Here is a 23,540-nt window from a genome sequence, read left to right on the forward strand (position 1 = left end):
ATCCTTTCCTTTGCAATTCCACAAGATATTGTCAGTTGCCGCAATTCAAAGAAATGCAATTTTAAAAGACAAAAATATGGGTCTAAAGTTTGCCAAGGGTGGCAATAAACAAGTAAAAAAATTTACTTTGCTTGAATTCTGTAGAAACAGTTGAAGCGGAGGATTCTGACCACACATGCATTTGTGCCTTGACTAAAAATAAACAAACACACATAATAAAAAACATTGCTAAAGCTTAGCAACACTGGGCTTTAGCTTAGTACCTGCATCCATCCTGTACATCGCGAGGCAGTTCGGCGCTCTGTCACTGTGTGAGGCAAACCGTTTGGCCGTTTCAGAAATAAATGAATAAATATAAATGTAAAAATTAAATCAAATAAGATAAAATAAAATGTGGAAGGTAGAGCCCATAACTACAGAGGGGGAAAAAAACCATGCAATAATAACAATAACATTAATAACAGTGATTTTCTTCATCATCATAATGCCCTGCTGCTGTATTCAGCTCCAGCCTGGAATCGTTGTCACAATTTGTTAAATCAACATTAAAAATGAAACCACTGATCCCTTTGACCTCATGTGCATTTAATTTGCCGCGGCTCCCCTCTCCTCCCCGCCAGCGACGACCCACGTGGGTCCCGTTAATCTGACAGACGGCACATGTTCACCGATTGCTGTCATGGGAATAACCGTGTCTGTCGCTGCCCCGTCCGTGTCAGCTGGGGGGTGGACGAGCGGAGGGACGCATCCCTCTTATCCCTTTAAAGACTATATCAGGAAGGAAGATCAGGTTATGTCGCATTCACGGCAGTTGGAAATAAAGAAAACCTCGCGACCCCGGACGATGTGATTGTTTGCCTCCCAGGGGTTTGTTGTTTTGCCAGATGTGATCCGGAGTTTCCACTGAAATGATGCTCAACTTTCCCGTCCGTTTGTTGGTGGGAGTTGCTGTTGCTCTTGCAGCTGCAACCAGAGGTAAGAGCTCATTTTCTTTATCTATTCTGTTTATTCTTTATAGTTTTGAACTCGGGGTTCGATCCTGCACAAGTTAACTCGATATTTCCTATTTATTCATTTATCAAGTCACCATTCTCTTGCGCTCAAGCTATGAAAAGTCCTCAGATCAGATCATAAGGCGACCCATGAAAAGGTATTTTGTTAATATGTTTTAATGTGCCCTAACCCCCCTTTAGTGGTTATTGATTACTTATCACTTATTTCTGAAGGGACTCTGTCTGAATCCAGATGTCGCCTGTTGTTCTGCTCAGTGGAAAGTGTCATCCGTGGGATTAAACAGGCCGGGATCTGAGGCTGGTTGGATGTCTCTGTGTGGCTGTTTAAGGATAAAATGCATCTGGGCCACAGCTGGGTTTAGCTGCGCTTTAAGTTGGCCAATAAAGTTTTGTCTGCTCAGGATCCGCAGATGACAATAGTCGGGCCTGACTTTTTGCGATATCGTCTTGTCGGAATTGCGAATCCTTCAAATATGAGGATTTTTCAGACTCACGTGGGATCGTACTCTGATTAATCTCCGATAAATGAATAAAATCTTCACTCAAGTATGCGAGTGTACTTCAGCCGTCCCATTAGGCTAATTACAGCATTGGATCAAAGCTTAAACTGAAATCATTTTTTAGGAGAGGCATGTCTTTGGAATTTTATTTTTGATTGTGTTACAAGGAAGCCCATGGAAGGGAAACATTTGGCATTCCTAATGTACAGTGACTATACAACAATAGCCAGTTATTAAGAATCCATCACAACTACACCAAAATTACCAGCTGGAATGTTATTACTATTTGTATTATTATCATTATTTTTTGAAGATTTTGATTTCGTTTGAATTTCTAATGAAATTGGATATATTCAGACATTTTCTGCTGCTGGAATACAAGAGTCTGTAGTCTAAATATTTCAGATTATTTTGGCTGAGTGTGTTCTACTATGTCAATTATAGCAACAATATGTAAAATTTCTATAAAAAATGAATTACATTTCTTACATTTATATATATATGTGTATAATATTTTGTTTGATTCTAAATTATATATCAGAAAAAAATCTTGATATGACATGTATTGTATATCCAATTATTAATTTAAATTCAAGGTGAATATGATTGTTTATCTCTAAAACTGAATGGTGATCTGGACTCAGCTTAAAAAAATCACTATACACAACAATAAACAGAAAAAGTTATAGTGCTGACATTTCCCAATCATGGGACGAAATAAGGATTGAATTATGTTGAATTAATCATCACCACAGTGGGTCTCTGTGTACCAGATAAGGTAGTTTGGAAAATGATCACAAACTCAAAAAGTAAATAAAAAGTGATCTCTCCCAAAAAATATAATGAATCAAGCTGTTACACTTTTTACCACTGGTTAAGTGAAGTCGTATTTGTGGCCTTTTCTTTCCTCATCCAGCACTCAGATGCACTCAGTGTAGCTCATCAGATCGTGAAAGAAAAAAAATACTCATGTCACAGTTAAGAGTTCAATTGTCCCTTATCTGTTTTCTGTTGCGCGAACAGCATCATTCAGCGAGATGCGTTAGTGTAGCTGATATGATTCCTGAAATCTCATTTAATTCAGCTTTTACCAGCATGACCGGCATATATTATAGGAAATGATGTGAGTGTGTTAGAATGTTACTCTATGTTATAAACAAAACTGCTCAAATCTAATTGCCAATACCAGACTTGGACTTTGCTGCGGTGTTTAGCCGGCGTTGTCACCTCAGTATTGGGGCTGAAGCTGCGAATCCATTAGTCGCTTGCTCATGTTGTTTACACTTGGAGACTTTTAGATCGTTCTTAAAGTTCTTAACCCAAATATGTTTTTGGCCCTGCGGAGCCCCGACTAATCCACAAAAGAGACACCAACACACATGTGTGCTTGCATGTGCCCAACAAAACCCACATATTGTATTTTGCGTGCACGTCATGCATACTAGAAATTCGGTTTACTCAAATGTGTGCGAAGATAGCCCATAGCCCATGACACAATAAACAAATGATGTTCTGCACTCACATTCCAGACCAGAAAGTACATTGTTTCATTTATCCTCTATTTAGGTGACGTTTCACAATGAAATCCGCCCTTGGATGTGTGTAAAGGTGCCCTGTAACAAATATGAATTTGTTATTCAAAGTCTTCACACCAGGGTCTCCACCTGGAATTTAAAGAGGAGCAAGGATCACAACGTGCGCTGACCTTTCGCTTTTACATCGCCTTCACGAGATTCATCAATCATATATTTGATATATGGGTTCAGAATGATTTAACATTATATCCACTTCTATTATAAATTTGTTTTCACAACACACTACCATGTGTGGGCTTATGGGGAAATGTGTTTTGATAAATTAGATTTGCCAAATTAGAAAAATGAGTCTATTTCATTAGATGCGCGATGCTCCCCATAGAGGAATTCTGATGATAAATTTGGGAGATTACAAATGTCAAAGAATAGTTCTTTTTAGCACTTATCTAATTCCACTGAAGCCTGTGTGAAACCTGCTGCTATCAGGTTGGAGGCCCTTTTAAAGGTTTAAAGTCTATTGAACACATTGGTTTTTTTCAGTTAATCCCTGATTATGGCTATGGGCCAATAATCATCTGAGGCTGTGACCTTGACAGTTCCCAAAATCTAATTATTTGATCATTGGCCTGTAGCCTCAACAGACCTGGGACATCTCTCTTAATTAATTTTGAAAGCTCTGCTCAAAGAGCAACATCAACAACAGATTCTCTTCTGTGATGACAATAATAATAATTGTAATAAATCCTAGTATTTCTCCGATAAACTAGATGTTTTGATCATGTCGGGCAGTTTAATCACTTTCCTGATTCTCTGCGGTTAATATATCATTATAAGAATAGCTTTATGTGTTATACTTCTGTTGACTTTCAAATTACTTGAAATCTGACTTGACAGATAGTTCTGTTTATTTGCTGAATATACATATATGTGTATATGTCTGTTTCTTTATGCAATTATACACACATTTTGAAAATCAGAAAACTTCGGGCGAAGGGAACCGCAGGTGTGCCTTTACATATTTTTTTTTAACATAGAGAATGAGCAGTGACAAAGTGTTATTGGGCAGGAGCAGTGGGGAGCTGTCACAGGTCAGGAACACGACGGTCCCTTGTGACGAGTCAGACGTTACATTTATTATTCACTTTCCCTTTTCATATCGAATAGAAGTGGTCCGTGGAAAATGTAAGATATTCTGACCTAATATAATATATAATGCTCTGGTGTGATTACAAATATACGACTCCTTGAACTGCAACCGTTAGTGCAGATCATTTCACATTTCACTGGCCTGTGGACTCAACTTAGTTGTGATTACATTGCAAAAAAGATGAAACATAACAAGTCTGATTTTGGTATCCCAGCGTTTCTCATTACTAAATTACTTCCAACATGCACCACCATGTTGGTTTTCCCAGTGGTTGGTCAAATGTTCTGTTACTGCATATCAAATAAAAAGGACTGGATTTAATACTGTTAAACTGCAAATATGACTTTTACAGTAACACTGTATTTTAGTACTAATTCTAAATGCTCCTCTCCCAGTTGCCGAATGCCAGGGTGCTGAAGATACCGCGATGCCCTCCAGCCCGGCTCCCGTTTATCCTACGGTCCGATTTCAAGTTCTCAATTTGGACCATGTATTTTTGAGACAAGACGGCCAGGAACCATCTGGAAATTCCAGCTTGAAAATCCAGACCCAGACTTTTCTAATCACTGATCCAGGAGCCGGGCTCCTCCAGCCAGCTGTCAATGCTTCGTACGGCCCGCTCACCGTAGACGCCCCCATATCGCCGGACGTGCTGCTCAGTGGGCGTCAGATCCTGTCGGTCATTTTAAGTCAACAGGTTCGTTCTTCATCCCCTGCCGTCAAGATCCTCTTCCACATGCCCAAAGGAAGTGACATCAGTGTTCCGAAAGACGGTATGCTCACTGGAAATGACGACGGCAGGAGAAGCAGCGGATCTAAAGCCAAGGATGGCGCTCACTGTGTGACGGCTTATGCTTTTTGGGGGACGAGGGAAGTTCGTGGGGCCTGCTTGGTGTCTCCGGGTGGATTCTGTGTGGCGCAACTGAAGCCTGAACCAGCCTGGTTCAGCTCAAGCCAATCCAGCAGCTCCAGCAGGGAGGCAGGAAGAAGCAAAGGATTTAAGGGGCTTCAAGGGAACTTCGTTGAGGTCTACTTCCAGAGTCGGAGGGCCGGCATGGGTCAGTGCACGCCGCAGGATAGCCTACAACGAGTGGGCATCGGAAGAGGAGCGGGGCGGGAGGGTTCAGGAACACCTATGAGAAGGATCGGAAGTGTCAATTTGCTCAAAACACCACCCGGTAACCCCACCTTCCTTCGACTGAGGCTTGGAGGAGCTGTCGTCATCCAGACTTCTTCAAAACCCTTAAAAACTACAGACACAGCCACTTTCTATGTCTTCCTGGCGAGTACATCTACGATGGAGACCTTCACACTGTGGTAAGAAATAGTCGCTTGTTTATAAGTGCTATGTATGCATGTGATCTTATGCTTAAAGGGTTTTAAAACATTCACTGGATTGGGGAAACTTTCTTTCGTGTGAAATGGTACAGCCCAGTGGAATAAGGTCTCCATGCCAAGAGACAAATCGTTCTCAGTGGAACAAACCCTCAGCTTCTCGGGCGAGAGCTTAAGTCCAAGGTCATCCAATTAAGCTTGAATTACAAGTCAGGATATTGATGTTTCTGTTAAAAGTAACATGAGTAATAACTGAACATATGATCTGAGATGCACTTTCTGTTATTTTTTCCCTTTTGATTTTTCCATGACTTTGTAATACTTACCTAAAATGACCTAAAATCCAGAGTGAGAAGTCTTGTATTAGTCCTTTGTTTGGATTCAGAGTAGTTTTTCAAACTTGAGTGTAAATATATTGGACATTTTCAGAAATGCTCTTTTTATTTCAATGATGAGATCTTGTGTTTATATACTGTGTAGAGTAGCTGCAGTATCTGTCCTTTCAGTTAGGAGTAAACTATTCCAATATTGGACCTGAAGTCCAATGAGAATAGGCAAACAATAGGAAATGCATAATGAAGTTAAGCAAGCAATTGTTGAACTTAAAAATATAACTCTCGGGAAAACCGGATAATTGATTCAGTTACGTTTCTGAGTTTGCCGGGGATGAGTGTGTGAGGAAAGGTTAGGTAAAATCTAATTGTCAGTGAAGCATGTGAGGCAGAAAAAGAAATGGAATGTGTGGTGAATAAACACGGTGTACAATATATTTGAGCATCTTCATGAGAGATAAGCCCCATGCATTTAAATGGTTACTTAAGGCGCTTGACTACTGATGGAGCTTGCCATCATGGCCATGCAGTGAAACTCCCGAGTGCCAACATAACTTGTGTTTTTACCAATTTCTCCAGCTGCTGACATGCTATAACCCATCTACTGTAACTCCTTACTTAGAGTGCAAGTTATCGGGGATACTCTCATGTAGGCGGGGAAATAATCTGCAAAAGTTTTCATTGGTGTTCACGTCTTCAAATCCTACTAACTTTCGAACAAGGTTCTCTTGGTCTTCGACTTAATTAATAATACATCAATAATGGTGAGCAGGAAAACGGATAACCACCAATTTCCTCGCTCCTTTGAGTGTAAGTTAAGAGAATATAACATAAGCCCGTTGCTTCTGAATCACACATCAATCTGCAGTTTTGGTTTCGATTTCGGGCCTTTTGATGTGGATGGAGAGGCAGGAATTTTCACAAGAAGTTAAAATAGAAAATTCATTGCTTTAGATAAGTGGCGAGGGATAAGCGTGGTATTGAGAGTCGGCATTGGCGTCTTTACTCGGTCTTTTGCAAGGCAAAAAAAAAAAAAAAAAATCCCCTAAATTCCGTGGTTCAGCTATATCATGTCGCAAACCGACCGATGTGGGAAGTTTGAATGTGTGGTGCGAATTCACAGCGCTGCTGCTGAGACGGACGGTTTCCAAAACCTACATTTAAGGTTCGGAGTCGAGGAATTGGCCTTTAACATTTGCTGCTGTTTTGACTATTTGAAGAGATTTACCCCCCCTTTACCTGAATTTCAGACTTTCCGACTGCAGCGATGCTCATCCTCCTGTGAGGTCAGTCATTTCAGTCCGTGTACTCGTGACCTACTGCCACATTCAGCCTGAGATTAGAGAAGCTGAGGGCACTATGTCCAATAGTTAAGTCCAAGTGAAGGCTAGCGTTGAGGAGCTTGGCAAAGTGATTGATTCCTCCTGGGAGAAATCCCTGCTCCACTTCAGTCTTCAGTCCAAGATTGAGTCCACTCCAGGAAGGTTAGGCCAGATAATCTGCGGCCCTGATTGAAAATGAATCAGGAGGTTAACCCCTTAGGTGATCTAAAGAGATGATCTGAGCTAGAATCTTCAGATTAACATCTGCGAGCAGGAACGTGTGTGTGTGTGTGAGTGTGTTTGTGTGTATGTTGATAGAGCATGGTGAAATAGTTTCATCTATAGTTGGAAGTGGTTTGTCTTAACCCCCCACTCCCTCTTTTATTCTTCCTCTTTTTCTACAAAATGATGGACTGCACACTTAAATGCAGATGCTAAATCTTTGTCTCGCGGCTTCAATAGATAGTAGCAGCAATCAGGATTCCTAGTTCTAATATTTTTTTTAAAACACATCTAATTAATGAGATGAAAAAAAAAAGGATAATCCGTTAACATGCCCGTCCTTGGCTCATGTCGAGCAAAACTCAAGCAAAAAAGCAAAAAAATGCCGGTGCGGGTAAAGAGATGAGGAAAACGTGTGAAGGCAGGTTTGGAACAGGTGTGGGAAAGTGTCAGGTGTGACGTGTGATAAAAGAATATCAGCAAGAGCAAAGAGAAAGTTGGAGAAGACGGCGGTGAGACCCGAGCTGGATTGAGCAGAAATAAAGATGTTGAAATTCTCCTTGGGAGTGTGAAGGATGGATATGATCGGGGATGAGTTCATGAGTTCACGCGTTGGATTTTTTGGGAGATGAAGTAAGAATGAGATAGTTTGGACATGTACAGAGCAGAAGATCTGGGTAGAAGGATGCTGAGGTGGGAAGCGCCAAGCGGGAGGCCCAGCGGGAGATCCAATAGGAGATTTATGGATTGAAGAAGGACGTGAAGATGGTTGGTTAGAGAGAAGAGGATGCAGACGATCGGCGATGCAACCCCTGAAGAGAGAAGCTGAAAAGAAAGTAAGAAGAATGATGACATATTTTTAACTTGAATTAGAGAGAGAAATTCTTAGAAAGTTCTTGAATAGAGACGATAGTCGAGATATCTTTTGTTGAAAGTGACATCTTGAACTGACAGCATGAAGAATTTAAAGAATATTTCTATATGAGGACATACTGTGGAGATTTCCCCTCTGGCTCCTCTGTATAGATCCTCATATTGATCTCATGAAGTCTTCTCCCATTAGTTGTTGAATTGTGTGTCCACTTGAAAAGTAGTACACTGTGTTTATTAGTTTTTCAACCAACGCTGACCTCAACCCAGTCTGAGCGAGGATTGATTTGTCTGGTTCGCTCTTCCGAGTACGTGTGTGTGTGTGTGTGTTTGTTTGTGTACCGAGCGAGATGACTTGCTTGCTTAGTGTTCCGTAAAACAAGCGTTATACGTAGTTATAATTAACTTTCTCGTGTCCTGATGTCTGTCATTTTAAATTTGTTTTGTTTGAAGCTTCATTTGTTCGCTGAGAAGTACAGCTCAGCTACAAGAACCGGTTTCTAAATTTGGTTTTCATTGTGTTAGTTTACCTCCTCCTTGAATGGTAAGCACCGGAAATTCGGGATCTTTGGTTGTCGGACCTTGGTTGTCGGGAGTCCTTCTGCTACGCTTTGAGATGTAGTCGCAAAAATAGACATCAAATCACTTTTTCAAATCACTCTAAACTGAATATTCTGGCCCATTTGAATCCATACCAATACCGTCCTTCACCAACGACTCAATAACACCGCTAGAAAATAACCTCCATGGCAACATGCAAAATTTGTTCCAGTTATTCTTATTTTATGGTCTTTTTTTCTTCCTCGCGTCATTTTCAGGAGTTGAAAAGGAGATAAAGATAACAGATAATAATACCCTCCTATGTATTATTATTGTTGTTGATAATAATAATAACAATTTTTTTAGGATTACACTTATCTAGATGCACTATGGACTGTGCATTCGACAATAAACCTTAATTTTGAATCTTTGATCTACATGATCTTGGTACTTTATTTACTTACAGTGTTGAATATTCATATATTTTGAAGAACATCCACAAAGATAGGGACACTCGAATCTACCCAATTGCTACTAGGCTGTGTTTGTGCTTAGCATTTTCAAAGAAGGCACTATTTCATGGTTACAGGTTGCCCATTGTCGAACTTCCCGGCCATCTCTCGTCGTCTGAATAAATTGCTGCAGTTGAAGCAGCAATCAGATTGTACAAACCACCCTGGCTCCGACACTGTTTTTCATGAAAACCCGCAGGGGAGGAAATTGGTCCTTCAGGGGCAAAAAAATTAAGGCACCGGTCCTGTAGTTAGGTGACTGTAGATTCATGAATCTTGTATTTTCAATGTGGACCGGAATCATTTCATGCACTAAAAACGACAGTTCAGCCTTTGAATCTAATAATTATAGTGAGCTGTCCCTGTTCTATATACAGAACCTGTGATATTTAAAAAGAACTCTTGGAGATAGGATTTTTTTTTTTTTTTCCCAATTCACGACACTGTTAGACTACAAAAAGAACCAATTTCAGGATCATGCTTGAATCAGGGGCGGCTTGCTGGCGTAGAGGTTAGTGCTTCCACCTCACAGCAGGAAGGGGCATGGTTTTTGTGCTAAACTGTCATAATTTATCTGTATATATGTTCATAACTATGCGATATTTCACAACAGCTACATGTGCAATATTTTTTCATACTCTTGTGCATTCATTGTCTTTCACTTGTTCCTTAAGACACTTTATAGTTTTCACTTGTTACCTAAGACTCTTTATTGTTTATTTGTATTTCTTATTCTCCCTTTCTCTCTCATGTTTTACTGTTTATACAATTTTTCTACTATTATTTATTAGTGCTATATTTTTCTTGTAGCTCCGGCACAATGATTTCCTTCGGGATAAATAAAGTTCTTCTTATTCTTATTCTTAAATTCCAACTGGGGGCCTTTCTGTGTGTTGCGCGAGATTCTCAATTGCCCGGATGTCTGAATGGGAATGGATGGTTTGATGTCTTTAAATGTTGCACTATGATTGATTAGTTACTAACCCCCCACCCCCGGCTACCCAGAAAACAGACTAAGTGATATAGATAATTAATCAGACATCTGATTAAGCAATTCACTGTTATCCTGTGGCTAATAGGACATAAACAATATCAATGATTCATCAATCTAGCGGTAATTTGAGATTTGCTTATAAATTTGCAAAAATGTTTATTTTACTTATTTTATCGTAATTGAATGTAGTCCTTTATATCATGATCTGTCCTGATTTATGTAATTTCTTTGCCTCTGTCATCCATGCCATGCTGCTCTAACTTGCCTTAAATTGCACCCCGGTGTCAAATAAAGTTTTTTGAGCTAAATTAAATTGATATGAGCAGCCGGCACGGACCTGCAACGGACTCAACCTTGGTGCAATGTGATGGATTTGTTTACATTCTACAGTCATATTTCTATATGAATCCAGTGACTTACTCCCTATGTAAAATACATTTGGTCAACTGGTTTTAAAAACCCTAATTTGGTGAGAAGATAAAGCTGTTTACATTTAATGAGTCATTCAATGTCAAAAGGTCAGCTTTCTTGGCAATTTCCCCATCTCGCTTTAGCCGGTTGCTTAGCAAGCTGTTCACAGAGCAAGCGTTAATGGAGTGTAACCTCGGTCACGGTTTGTTTTGAGTGAACTTTGTGTGTTTGCCCGTATTTACTGCAGGGTGACAGCGAAAACGGGCCTTTCGTTTAGTGCAATGCGAGCCAGTGACTCAGCACTATGGGACATCGCGGCGGAGCCCGGGGGAGGAGGATATCCCAACAGCGTTTCCGTAGTCTGCCAGAGGAAACTTGCTGTCACTGCAAAGAGGTCAGTCTATTGCCTGAGCAATATATTTGTGCAGTGTTTATGTCAGAAATATCTAGGAAATTATCCAACACACACTCATATAAACATGTTAATCATGAACCAAGGTTGGCACTTTAATTCTTTTGCTCGGATTTGTTTTCACTTATCGTAAATAATTACTTTAAAAGATACAAAAGGCACACTGCTTATCTAAAGCAATGCAGAATATGCAAAGTGATTTAAGATACCCTTCAAAATATATACATATTTTTAGCAGAAGTCTTCACTTTGGCCTGTTACCTTGAGCTGCATGTTTGCTATTAGATCTGGTGAGACAACCAACTGGTTGCGTACATTAAACAGATGGTGCAAGACGAGATGAATGAGGTGTCATGATATCTGTGAACACGCTCGCATAATTTACCACGAAACTAACTCCTCCTAACTTTCGACTGCAATGCACGGATCTGCAGTGCATGAAAGAGAACTATCCCTTATGCACACGAGGACAACAATAACAGTACGTGTATTTTAGCTGTGCAGTGTTAGGGTCTAGTTAGGATTCTCCCCAGGGTCCACACAATGTATTGTTGGAGAAGAGACGGATGATGTAACCTTTCAGATTGGTGTCATCCATATTGGATGGCAGAGGGTGAGGAGTAAAACGGTGACATGGGGGATTTTGATATAGTGGCAGCTAAGGGGTCGATTGGATAGTAGACCGCTCTGCGGAACAACAGTACATCTCCATATTAGTTCATGGCTGACTCAGGATTGTGCGGTTCTCTCAAAGATCGAGTCCCCTCCTCCCCGAGAATCAACACGGACGTGAACAGCCAAACCCTGAAGTGTTTTGTTAGATTTACCCCCCGGCCCGCTCAAGATTAATCCATTTGAATCAATCCGCCAAAGACTTTACAGACTTACAGAACCGACTCTCTCAATTGGGATATACTTGATTTCTTTATTGGTAAAACACGAGCGCTGTAAATATCTGGTTGCGCATTACCAAGTTAGATAGTGTTTTATGATAACAGATATGAGAGAAAGTAGTTACATTGACAGTTGTTATAGGTTTCTCATCTTCATAGCTGTTATGATCATCTTTCATGTACATCCGTTGACCCTCCGCCATGGAAACTGAAAACGTTTGGTTTGCCGCGTCTTTTAATACCTCTTCATTATGTTTCTCAAAATAATCAGCCGTCTGATCCACTGCATCTTTACGCAGTATAGAATCAGACGAGAATGATTGCAGAACCCTTAATCTGGAGATTGTTTGAACTGTAGTAGCAGTTCATGTACAATGACGCTTTGTACTTTGTACATGAACGCCTGGTTTGTCTGATTCTGCCATCACACACACCAACAGCCACGTCTGCCCGGCAACCTCCCGCCCACACAGAAACACCACCCACCGTCCATCCGACCCACTTATCCATAATCATCCATAATCACGGCTACGTTATCCAGGCTTAAGCGCTTGCACATTCAGAAGGGGAGATTAGGAAGGAAAGATAGTCCAAGTTGTGTCTCGTGTACTGAGCTCCCACCAGGACACACACACACAGACACAAACACACACACACACACCCACCAGGACACACACACACACACACGCACATGCACTCACACACTTCCATTAATGTTCTTTGAAGTGATACGTCAGCGGGGTTTAAAGTCCCTCCTAATAGATGGATTTCCAGGAAATAGGGGCATTAACTCCTTCTATTCCCCTCTTTCACCAACAATTTTAAGTTGCATTCAAATGCAAATACATTTTGAAGAAGCGCGATCTTTAAGACAATACAATGCCCACTAGAATGCTAATTCTAGTTCAAGGTTTGCACAGTTTACTTCCTGTCAGCTCAGCGGCCCCCAAGGTTAGTTAGCTTGTGTTGCTTTTGCAGTAAACTATAAAGAATTAATGATTATCAGTTGTTTCTGCACAGAGATCTGTCCTTGACTACCTTTTAATATGGAAATATTGTTATTTGTTGTATTTTTGTGCTGCCCTCCAATGTCAGCTGCCTGGTCACAGTATAAGTGGTGAATGGATGAATACACAGCGTACATCAGTGTTTGGTGTGGATCTCACCATTTAATGCTGAGAATTTTCGCATCTTTAATTCATTTCTGCTGCACTTTGTCGTCGATCGACATCTGCTTGCAGGTGTACAAACCCATTTACTTTGCTGTCGCCTGAGCCCGCATGCAATTGGTCCCAGGTATTTTCTGGCTCACTCACCACCCCCTCTTATCCCTCACCACCTTACACTAAATCTGTCTTGTACCCATTATGGAGTCACAAAAATGCTATCTTTCTCAGCGTGTACATTTCCTTCTTGAATGCAAAAGATCGGTCACCTTATCTAATGTGCACCGTACCTTATGTTGAATCTTTGTGGGAAAGAAAACGACAAACCCAGACAGTGTTTTGTACACTGTTTGCAAAACATTGTTGCATTAATTAAACATTTCAGTGTACTAATGTTTGCTAATTAGTGCAATCCAAGTGGTGGTGACAGGAATATAATTATCTTTACAGCAGTTTAGCCAGAAGTGAAGTAATTTTTCTCATTTGGATTCCACTCGACAATGGAGGGCAAAGCACAACAAAAACAACACCTCAACTTCTGTGCCCTGGCCAAAACAGGGAAACAGTGGTATATAAAAAAAATGCTGGTGCTTTCATTCATTTATTTGGTTATTTAAACAATAGCTGATAAGTTTCTACGGAAATAGCCCCAAACAGGACTGGTGACGACAGCTGGATACCGGAAGCCCGGCTTTTTTTTTTTTAGAGGGCACCAGATCCACAAACAGAACTCAGTGTATCTCGAGTTATCAGATTTTTCATTCATTCATGTATTCATGAATGCACTCAGCATCATGTTGGGGCTTCAGCCTCCCCTGGCTGCGATTGTGCGAGAGGCGGCGTTGGACCCCGGACGCTCGCCAGTCAGTCACTAAGCTACAACCATTCAATCTCTCATTCACACATCGGGGCAGTTAGGGGTCTCCAATAAACCTCCTGCATGTGTTTGGACTGTAATCGGAAACCGGAGAACCAAAGGAAACCCACAAAGACGTGGGGGAGAAGATGCACACTCCATCCAGAAAGGCCCTCTTCTGGTGAAAATGCTTCAGAATACGCCACCGTACCAACCTAATCTCATGACATAAGGACAAAAAAAATTAAACAAGAAACAATCCTCTCCTTTATTGGGAGATTACCAGATTTAGAAAGATTTATCCTGCAGAAACATCAGTGTATATACAGCGTTATATTGAGTAATTACTGTTTTTAGAGCGAGATGTGGTATGCTTTCCATTCATAAATACTCAGCATAATTGTTTTAGTACATTACTGACTGAATTTAAATTCGCTATTACTATTCTTTCCGATTTACGGGGAATGCGTTTCTCATATTGTGTTATAAAAATGAAATAAAGACATCAATAGAAGGGTTTGGTTTAATTCCTACCGCCAAATTAACATTTGAATGAAACCGTGTTTAAAAATATAATTTTCGATCATGTTTTTCCATCGCATATATTCACGACTGCATTTTTTTTTTGCCATAGAGCAGATAAAATAGAAAATGTGAAACTCTTAAGCTGCACATGCAATTGTTCACACATGCTTCACCGTAAACCTCAAGCCGGCTTAACAGAGTCATATATATTTCAATTTTATGACAACAGGGGTCTCCTTGAAGTTCTACAGCTGGACTTTGTGCCGAAGGATGTTTCAAAGCCGATTGAGAGCCAGACAATCTCGTGGCGTCTGGAGTTACCGGGTAATGTGAAGGATGCGGGCGTAATGAGGATCTTCACAAGCCAGAGAGACTTTGTGGGTCTGGCGCCTCTGGTCATGGTAAGAGCCACATTTAGCACTGCATTACATGCCTTTATTTCTTTCTCCGAATCCATATCTGAGGGTGTCAGCAAGGTTTGTGCAGTTTTTTTTTTGTTTTTGTGATGGTTCTTCATGGTCCCAACTAAAGAATCTCACATTGTTTAAATACAGGCGTTAATGAAGTGGTATTATTTCTATCCTTTATCTTAAGTTCTGTTAAGCCTCCAAGGACTAATTCTACCGCCGAAATACACTAAAAACCTTTCTTTTTTTTTTTTTGTCCAGTATGAATTTGAACAGCCTGTCAATTGGCTGCTGAGCAATATACTTAATCAAAATATTACTAATATAATAAAATATCTGCACATTTAACTTACTTAGTTGACAGTCATTGAATATTGCTTTCTTTTATTAGATCCGCAGTCGTAGGAGGCGGATTTGATTTAAAGAAAAAAACAAAAAAAGTACAACTCCAAAAAGGGTTCAGTGGTGCTAAAAGCTCAGGAGGAAGATGTCAAGACAGTGATCGGGTCATCATAAAAACGTCTCATGCCAGCTCACTTTTATTCTTGTTTTATTACGAGGGGGTGCGACGGCAGCGTGAGCGAAGGGCGTCCTTGTACGGTAAATTGACCGCATTTATACGGTACTTTTCCACTTTAACAGTACTCAAAGCACTTTACAATATCACCTCCATTCACACGCGGATAGTGTCGGAGCTGCTGCGAGGCACTGGCCTGCTCATCAGGTGCTTAGCAGGCAACTCAGGAGGAGCCCTGGACTGATCTGCAAAACCAGAGATTAATGGAGTTTGCTTGAGTTGCCACGTCCTCCGTGGATCCATGGAGTTTGCAGATAAGAGTTTCATACACTAAACCTTGTTATGTTCTTGACAGATAAACAGGATGGAGATGCATAATTCTACAGAAATGATGTTTACGTGACTTTCATGCAAGTGTTTATTACAACAAAATCAACCACATTTTGCTAGTCATATTTATCCCGCATAGTTGGGATAAAAATGGAAATAATACTTTTCATTCAGTATCTTACAATGTTTAATGTTACTGGTTTGTATTATGTAAAATGATACTTTTATTGAAAAAAAAAATGAACCAATACATTTATTAATGAATGAATACATTAATAAGTAAACAAAACAACTTAGCCCCCAATCCCCCCCCGAAAAAAAAAAAAAAAAAAAAAAAAAAAAAAAATGAATGTATGTATGTCTACGGTTTTGAGATGCTATTTGGTAGAGTGGTCACTTCTGACTTCTGACAACTGGTACTTTGGATCTTCGGTGACTGAATTGCACTTTTTGTAAGTCGCTTTGGATAAAAGCATCTGCCGAGTGACCGTAATGTAATGTAATGTAGCAACTATTATTTCTCTGTTACTGTCACACATTCACCACCATTAATGCAATGAATCAAAGCTGCAGAAACAGGTGAGTTGAAGCACTCGGCAGGGGAAGAATTACACTTGGTTACACTTAACTTAAAGTCATAACAGTGGTATGGGGAAATCAGGAAGTGAATTATTGGTAAGCTGTTGGCTTTGACATTATATCTATATTGGTATGTCTATGATTACAGAATGTCTTTTTCTCCCACATAGAGGATTTGAATGAATGCCACTGAATGATCTTGATCACTGCAAGCCAGATTATTGCAAAGATCTCTCAGCCCACAACTGCTGGCACCGCACAGCTCTGATTTTGCTTTCTGATTTTGTGCTCTCCCCTGATCCAGTGGCTTATGTTTGGGTCAGCGTTGCGGTCTGAACTAGAGCATGTCCTTTTGAAATTGCGGTCAGCAGCTGTCAAGTCGGCAGAGTTCAGATTGTAAAGCTGGCTGGGAACATCTGCTGAGCACTGCCTGATGCACTTTACAAGCACCGAGAGGAAAAAAAAAATCACTGATCATCCATGGCATCTTACACACCAGTAACTATACTAGATTAAAAAGATGTTATCGGAGATCTTATTCACCAAAAACTAGCAGCGAGTCCATGCCGAACGAGGAGTGAAGGCCAAGCAATTCCTGCAGGCTTGATGACAACTTAAAGGTTGCATTAAAGCTAAAGTGCTGCTGAGCGATGACATAGATGTTAAGGGCCAAGGTGGGAAAATGGAATGGAAGATTAGAATGTAATCAGGTTTAGGCATTGGTGGGACAGAACACAGTGATCTATGAGTAATGCTCTATATTACAGGGCTTATATTTATCCAGGTGTGTGTGTTTGTGTGAGACCGAAAACACGCAGTCTCACACAAATACATCCATTCGCAGCTGCCCATACTAGTGCACCCGAGTTACTTATATAAATCAAGTTTGTCGGTTTGTGTTTCAATCTACTCTCATCTCCATAACACCCACACTATACCTGTCATGATTACCTACATATACAGTAAATGGGCCGGGTTGAGTTGTGCAATTTATCATGAGAATATAAATATGCATTTTAAATGTGCCAAGGCTTCTGAATGTAACACCAATATACCCAATATGTCAAAAGCCAGCTGACATTGTGCCTTAAATGGTTCAACATGAAATCGTTTTACCAAAGATGCAATGGACTAAAAGATGCGATAACTCATTTGTAACTCAATTGTTTTACCATCAAACAAAGATACAATGGACTCAAAGATGCGATAACTCATCGGCAGCTTTGACCCGGTTAAATTTAGTAATACTTGAAAAAGACAAAAGCACATAACCAACAAGACAATCAAGCTACCATCCCACCAACCAAACATCCAACAAAAAAAAAAATCAACAAAAAATATCCAGAAGACTGACTCGGTCCTTATCTGCCCTTTGTCTTGCACAGAACACTGACATCTTGAACACTGCCATGCTGACGGGTAAAATGGTGTCCGTGCCGGTGAGAACCCTGGCCGTACAGAGTAACGGCTCAGTCACCGATGTGACAAACTACATCAGCTGTAGGTCTACCGAGGCGGCCATACTCAAGGTAAGCCATTCCAACAAGGGATTAGAGAGATTGAATTTTACTATTATTACACACTGAAAGTGCACTAAGCAGTATGATTTGCAGGTTGGGAGGCAACAAGGGGTACCAAAAAGCAGTGAAGTGCACAGTAATGCACATATAAATAATACTGAAGTGCATATTAGAATCGCCATTACCACTATAGTCAGGGTACGATGCATGCAACATGTTCAAATGCCATTTTGGGGCAATTGCAGATGAAGTGTTGATATAGGGTGGGCGTTAATCGTGGCCTCTTTAAGACCTACATATACATGCAGCTGAAAGCTGTGTAGTGTGTGTGAAATATATATACAGCACAGACAGAATAAAAAAATGAGGTACAAATCATCCAAGAATACCCTCTGTGAGGAGGAGGCAAACAGTCTACGCACGGGATGCTTGTGATGAGATTAGCGAGGCGGTCGGATCTTCTTTAAGAATGCCGGACCTAAAATGGAGAGTTTCGTGTGACCTTCTGGAGTTTCGGTGCAGGAGGGTTGGGAGGGGCGGTTGCATGGAGGGACGAAAAGTGTGAGATTTATGTTATAAATGACAAAGAGCGGTAGAAAGGTGCTTACTCTCTGGTAGCGCCCAGGAACACTGATTTCAATCATTAATAATATGGTAAAAATCCACTTGAATCTGATTTTATACAGGTTATTTCAAAAAAACATGACAGATTATGAGAGCCTACAGAGACCGAAGAGGTGCGCTCGCCTGCCATAACTAACAGATCCAACCGGATTAATTATTCGAGGGGAACGTCAAGACTTTTAGTGTGGTAAATGAATCAGAGTGAGGTGCATTTGTAGTTTGTGTTGTTTTGACCAATCATGCTTGACTATGAAAAATGTGTGCAGCGATCGCGAAGAGAAAAAGACGGAAAACACACTTTGTGTGGGGAGCAAAAGATGTGGAGAGCATTGACTGATGAGCTGCGCCTTCCCGACTCCCTGAAATATGAATGTTTGTGTGTAGCATAAAGTAAACTGTGTTAAACTGTACTGGATATTTCGTGTCAGTGGAAAGTTTAATAATGTCAGAAAACAAGATTGTACACCCAAAATTGTGGATTTCCTTTTTTTTTTTTCATTGAAACTAAATAGGCGGTTTTCACCTGTCTTAAAAATAAAATGTGTCTAAATGCAATTCTTTTTTTTTTTCCATTGAAACTAAATAGGCAGTTTTCACCTGTCTTTAAAATAAAATGTGTCTAAATACAATGAAATGAGATTTCATTCTTTTTGGTTGCATTACAAATAAGACTTTTTTTGTGCGGAGTTTGCACATTCTCCTCACGTCTGGGCGAGTTTCTTCCTGGTTCTCTAGTTTCCACCCACAGTCCAAAAACATGCAGTTATCGGTAATTGAACAAAATCCGAGAAAATTTCCCCGATGTGCGAATGAGAGAGCAAATGGTCGTCTGTTAGTTCATGTGACTCCGCGATTGACCGGTGCGCCCCACCTCTCACCCGATGGCGGCCGGGATAAGGCTCCAGGATCTCCTCCTCAGCCTGAGTTGGATAGACAATAGATAGATGGATTCCAAGAGTCGACAGGCCCAGTCTGTCTGCGAGGGCGTCACGGTCCGAGGCAGTCTCCTTTGTGGAGCATGAAAAGAACGAGCTCATCATCCATCCAGTCGATCCATACGGCCGGCGGTTTGACCTGTGCGTAATGGATCCATGTTACCAGGACAGGGAAAAGATAGAGATGAGTGAGGGAGAGCGCGAGAGAGAGAGATAGGAAAAACACAACTTACATTTTTTTCCATTTCATAACATGGTGGCAATTGGCATGGAGAGTAAATGTATTTAAGTATGTGTGCTTAAGAGATTGGGAGCATGGCAGAGGGAGGGTGACTATATTTGTAATGATTTTCTGCATCAGTAATGGAAAATAATCCTGTTATTATTGTGTCTCTGAAAAATCTCTCACTTTCTGTGGTCGCCGATTCCTCTTAAAGTGACACAGCTGACCTGGAGAAGTCCGATCTATCCTTCCCTGCAGGAATGTCAATCTTCAGTTGTGATTGATTCATAAAAAGCTCATTTAAGTTTTTAAGATGGCATTATTACTCGGCCACACCTCTCCTTGTGAATATACTGATGTAAACCAAACATATTAGTACACCCACATTTACCTCATAGAATTACCACCTGCTCATTAATTAGAATCTGGAGTTAAAGAAACAATCATAATTATTACTGATTTGGAGCTGCTGATGTTTAAATCAGAATTCCGTCTTTGAATTTAAAGTACTACATATAAAGCAAAATCTCCAATGCATTCAGTTTTCTTGTACGTACTTACATGCAAAGACTATACTTATATACTATATTTATGTAGATGCACAAATATAATAATGGATTACCAAAATGGGATATTGTTTGGCAGTGAAAGTAATATGCATTTTATCTATTAAATGTCAGGCTACAATACCATGATATCCTTTGTTATCCTCAGCTTAAAAATCTTAATAATGAAATTTTATAGAAACTGAATAACCAATATAATCTGATTATACAGTGCATTGTTTCATGCATTACTTCATCATACACTCAGTACTACAAATATACCTTTGTTTAACCCAGCTTTTTGGATTTTTCAATTATATCTAAATCAAAAACCAGATGTGAGCGCAGTGTGTCGCATTCAGGCTTTAAATGAGATGATTTGATCCTAACTGAACAGAACTGAACAGTGCTCTGCCTGGAGTGTTAAAGTACTATATTACCTTAAGGGTTCTGGCTGATATAAAATAGACAACTGACTTTGCAATATCCAGTGCATTGTCACAATGGAAATACCAAATGTAAAATGTTACATAAAAATGCACAAATGAACTTAGCGATAAGTTTAAGGTCACCTGTCAGTCATCCGCTACCAAATACCAATACTTATTCTCTGTTTATTTTCGATTCCAGTGGTAAAATTGCTGTTGAGCATTTAGTTTATATGTGTCAAAGGTTTAGTGTTTGGGTGTTTTTTCAATTTCATGCAGCAGCGTGCACCTCAGGACATCAAATCAGTTCGGGCAAAAGAATAACAAGTAAAAGTTCTCGTGAAGGGTTGTGAAGGCTTTTTATTTAAATTTATAGCAGATTTGACAAAAAAAAAAAAAAATTAACATTGAAACTGTTTAAATTTCAAAACGGTTCATTAAGATTTAACGTATGTTGTATGACGTTATTCTACTAGAATATCATTATAATAAATAAGTGCAAAAACAGTGATGGGTAACAGGCTTCCTGACAGTAGGTGAGAAATCACTGCATCCTCCCGACTGCCGAATGGTTCAGACCTTTCTTTCAGAACCACCTTATATCCTTCTCATGTACTTCCATCATTGTGGCCCCTTATATTTCCTCTTCATCCTAATCCTTCACGAAAACCAAAGACTTGGGAGAATTCGACATGATTAATTTTACATGATTTAGGGCGAAACAACTTTTTCTGCCGCCCGCCTTTCCGTGGCATTTCCACCGGAGTTGAGGCCAATTTACTCTGAAAGGCAAGACTCTCTTTGCTTCTTCCTTCACTTTTTTCCCCCCTCCCTCTTTTTCACCCCCCCCCCCCCTCCTGTGCTACACCCTATTCTCCACTCTAATGCTCTCAAATTACCTCTGTGGAGTCACTGGTTTGTTAAGATAAGTGAGGCAGCTGTGGGGATAGGTTTTCAATCTTATATAAAATACCCCAACTGCTGTGTCTCACCTCATTGCCCTTAATGGCGTGGACGCCACTGCTCCCACGACGACACTGGGGAAGAAATTGTAAGGCAGAGCTATTTAGTATGCAGTTTCAGTGATCACATTTGTGCTTTTTTTTTTTTTTTTAATGCGACACCAACAGAAACATAGTGAGACAGACTTGCCTTTCAAAGACAACGCTTAATAATGGACCAGCTACTTTGGATCTCGGGTTGGATTTAAACTCACGAAATTGTCCACCCGTCTTCTTCTGACTTATGTGCAGGTGTCTGAGCGCTGTGATTCCATGTACGTAGACGGAAAGGAGACCAGAGGGAAAACCAAAGTGGCGCTCAACTTCACCTTTGGCTTTTTGAGTGCCCAGCTGGAGATGAACGTGTGGACGCCTCGCCTTCCTTTGCAAATCGACGTGGCCGATCCCGAGCTCAACCAGATCAAGGGCTGGAGGGTCCCTGTTACCAACAACAACAGGAAGTGAGACACAACTAAGTCTGTTTACAACTGTTGTGCAGTGAGCTTGTCCTCACTGCAAAAAAAATAAAAAATAAAAATAAATCCGAGGGTTTCCTCAGACATCAAGATTTACTGATTTTTTTTACTGATCTTTTTTGCTTCCAAATTGGCAAATATCATTGCAGGAATGCTTGCACATGTCAGTTGTTAATGTTTGTTGGAATTTCAAATTTTATTTTCTTATTTGTCCATTTATTTTCCAATCTATACTTACTATACTTACGTCTTACTGTAATTAAAAAAAAAAAAGTGCTCAAAGCAGGTGGTCCAGAGGCGACAGGTCTCTATGAACATGTTGTCAAACTGTGGTAAACAAAAAGGTCAGCAAATGTATCCTATTTTAATGATTCCTTCCCAGCTGCCGCGGCCGTCTCACTCTGATTCAAATGCAGCGGGTTAAGGTTAATGACAATACTTCATTTACTTTTCAAAAGCGTCAACTTACCCACGTGCCAGTGCTCTCAATTAACCTCGTGTACACTCGTCCCGCTCCCCTCCGTCACACTGTGCTCGACCCGCCGGTGGCCTCATTCTTTGCGTGGTGCACACAGACCTGCTAATCTCAGGTATCATCTATCGCCGGTCTGCCACCGTACCATCTCTTAATTTACTTTGTTTCAAAGTTTTCAAGTCGTCTGTGCGACAAAGAGGTTTTAATCTTTTCGGTACAAGCTCTGCCAAGTCATATGTGTGATAAAGTGAATATTTTGTATAAAAGTCTTTTGAGTGGTCTTAAACATGAAATCCGTTGATTAATGACTTGACACCCGAGTCAAGTGAAATGGATTTAAACAGCATTCTTATGGAGGTATTAGATATTCAAAATCACTAGAGTCTTAAATGCGTTGACATTTGCCGCAAAAACAGCAGCGCAGCTCGACAAAGCATTCACATTCGTTTAAGATGACAGGTTATCAGAGAGGAGTTAATCACCTTTATGGGACTTTTTTAAAATTCTAAAGTTAGGGATGATTGAATAACTGTTGCTCATGTGAGTTATCTGCATTAAAACAGAGTACGAGTTTTTGCATTAGTGGTCGGGTTCGTAAAGAGGCAAAAAAGTTGCCCTTCAGATAAAGGTCAATGGAGTTTCACTCAATGCAGTACAGTAGAGTCATTATTTTTCCACTCGATACGCGCCGTGATGGCCGACTGATGGCCTGTTACTTTTCTTCGGGGTAAAAACTCTTTGGGGCTTTCATTTCCTACAATATTCAATACCAAGCTACTGGCACAATTAGGTCAGGGCTTGACTGTGGCGTGTATGATTTTAAAGGGCTGTCTCATCTGATGATTAAAAGAGAACAACTTTAAAAAACCTTCTGTATTTTCTTTGTAGTGCTAGC

General features: G+C 40.3%; 1 protein-coding gene across 1 annotated transcript in view; it reads left to right on the forward strand.

The window, feature by feature from the left end:
- Positions 1-700: 700 nt before the first annotated feature.
- Positions 701-23,540, forward strand: part of LOC147231219 (transmembrane protein 132D) — a 28,190-nt gene continuing 5,350 nt past the window's right edge. The window contains exons 1-6 of the mRNA XM_086152488.1: positions 701-975; positions 4,591-5,512; positions 10,981-11,127; positions 14,815-14,986; positions 17,804-17,947; positions 21,947-22,155. Coding sequence (XP_086008614.1) covers positions 909-975; positions 4,591-5,512; positions 10,981-11,127; positions 14,815-14,986; positions 17,804-17,947; positions 21,947-22,155 — 1,661 coding nt within the window. The 5' untranslated portion in view covers positions 701-908. The remainder of the gene's footprint in view (positions 976-4,590; positions 5,513-10,980; positions 11,128-14,814; positions 14,987-17,803; positions 17,948-21,946; positions 22,156-23,540) is intronic.

The sequence above is a fragment of the Fistularia commersonii genome, chromosome 9, assembly GCF_037954325.1.
Source record: "Fistularia commersonii isolate RoL2024-O1a breed Wild chromosome 9, RoL_Fcom_v1.0, whole genome shotgun sequence".
NCBI classification, from domain to species: domain Eukaryota; kingdom Metazoa; phylum Chordata; class Actinopteri; order Syngnathiformes; family Fistulariidae; genus Fistularia; species Fistularia commersonii.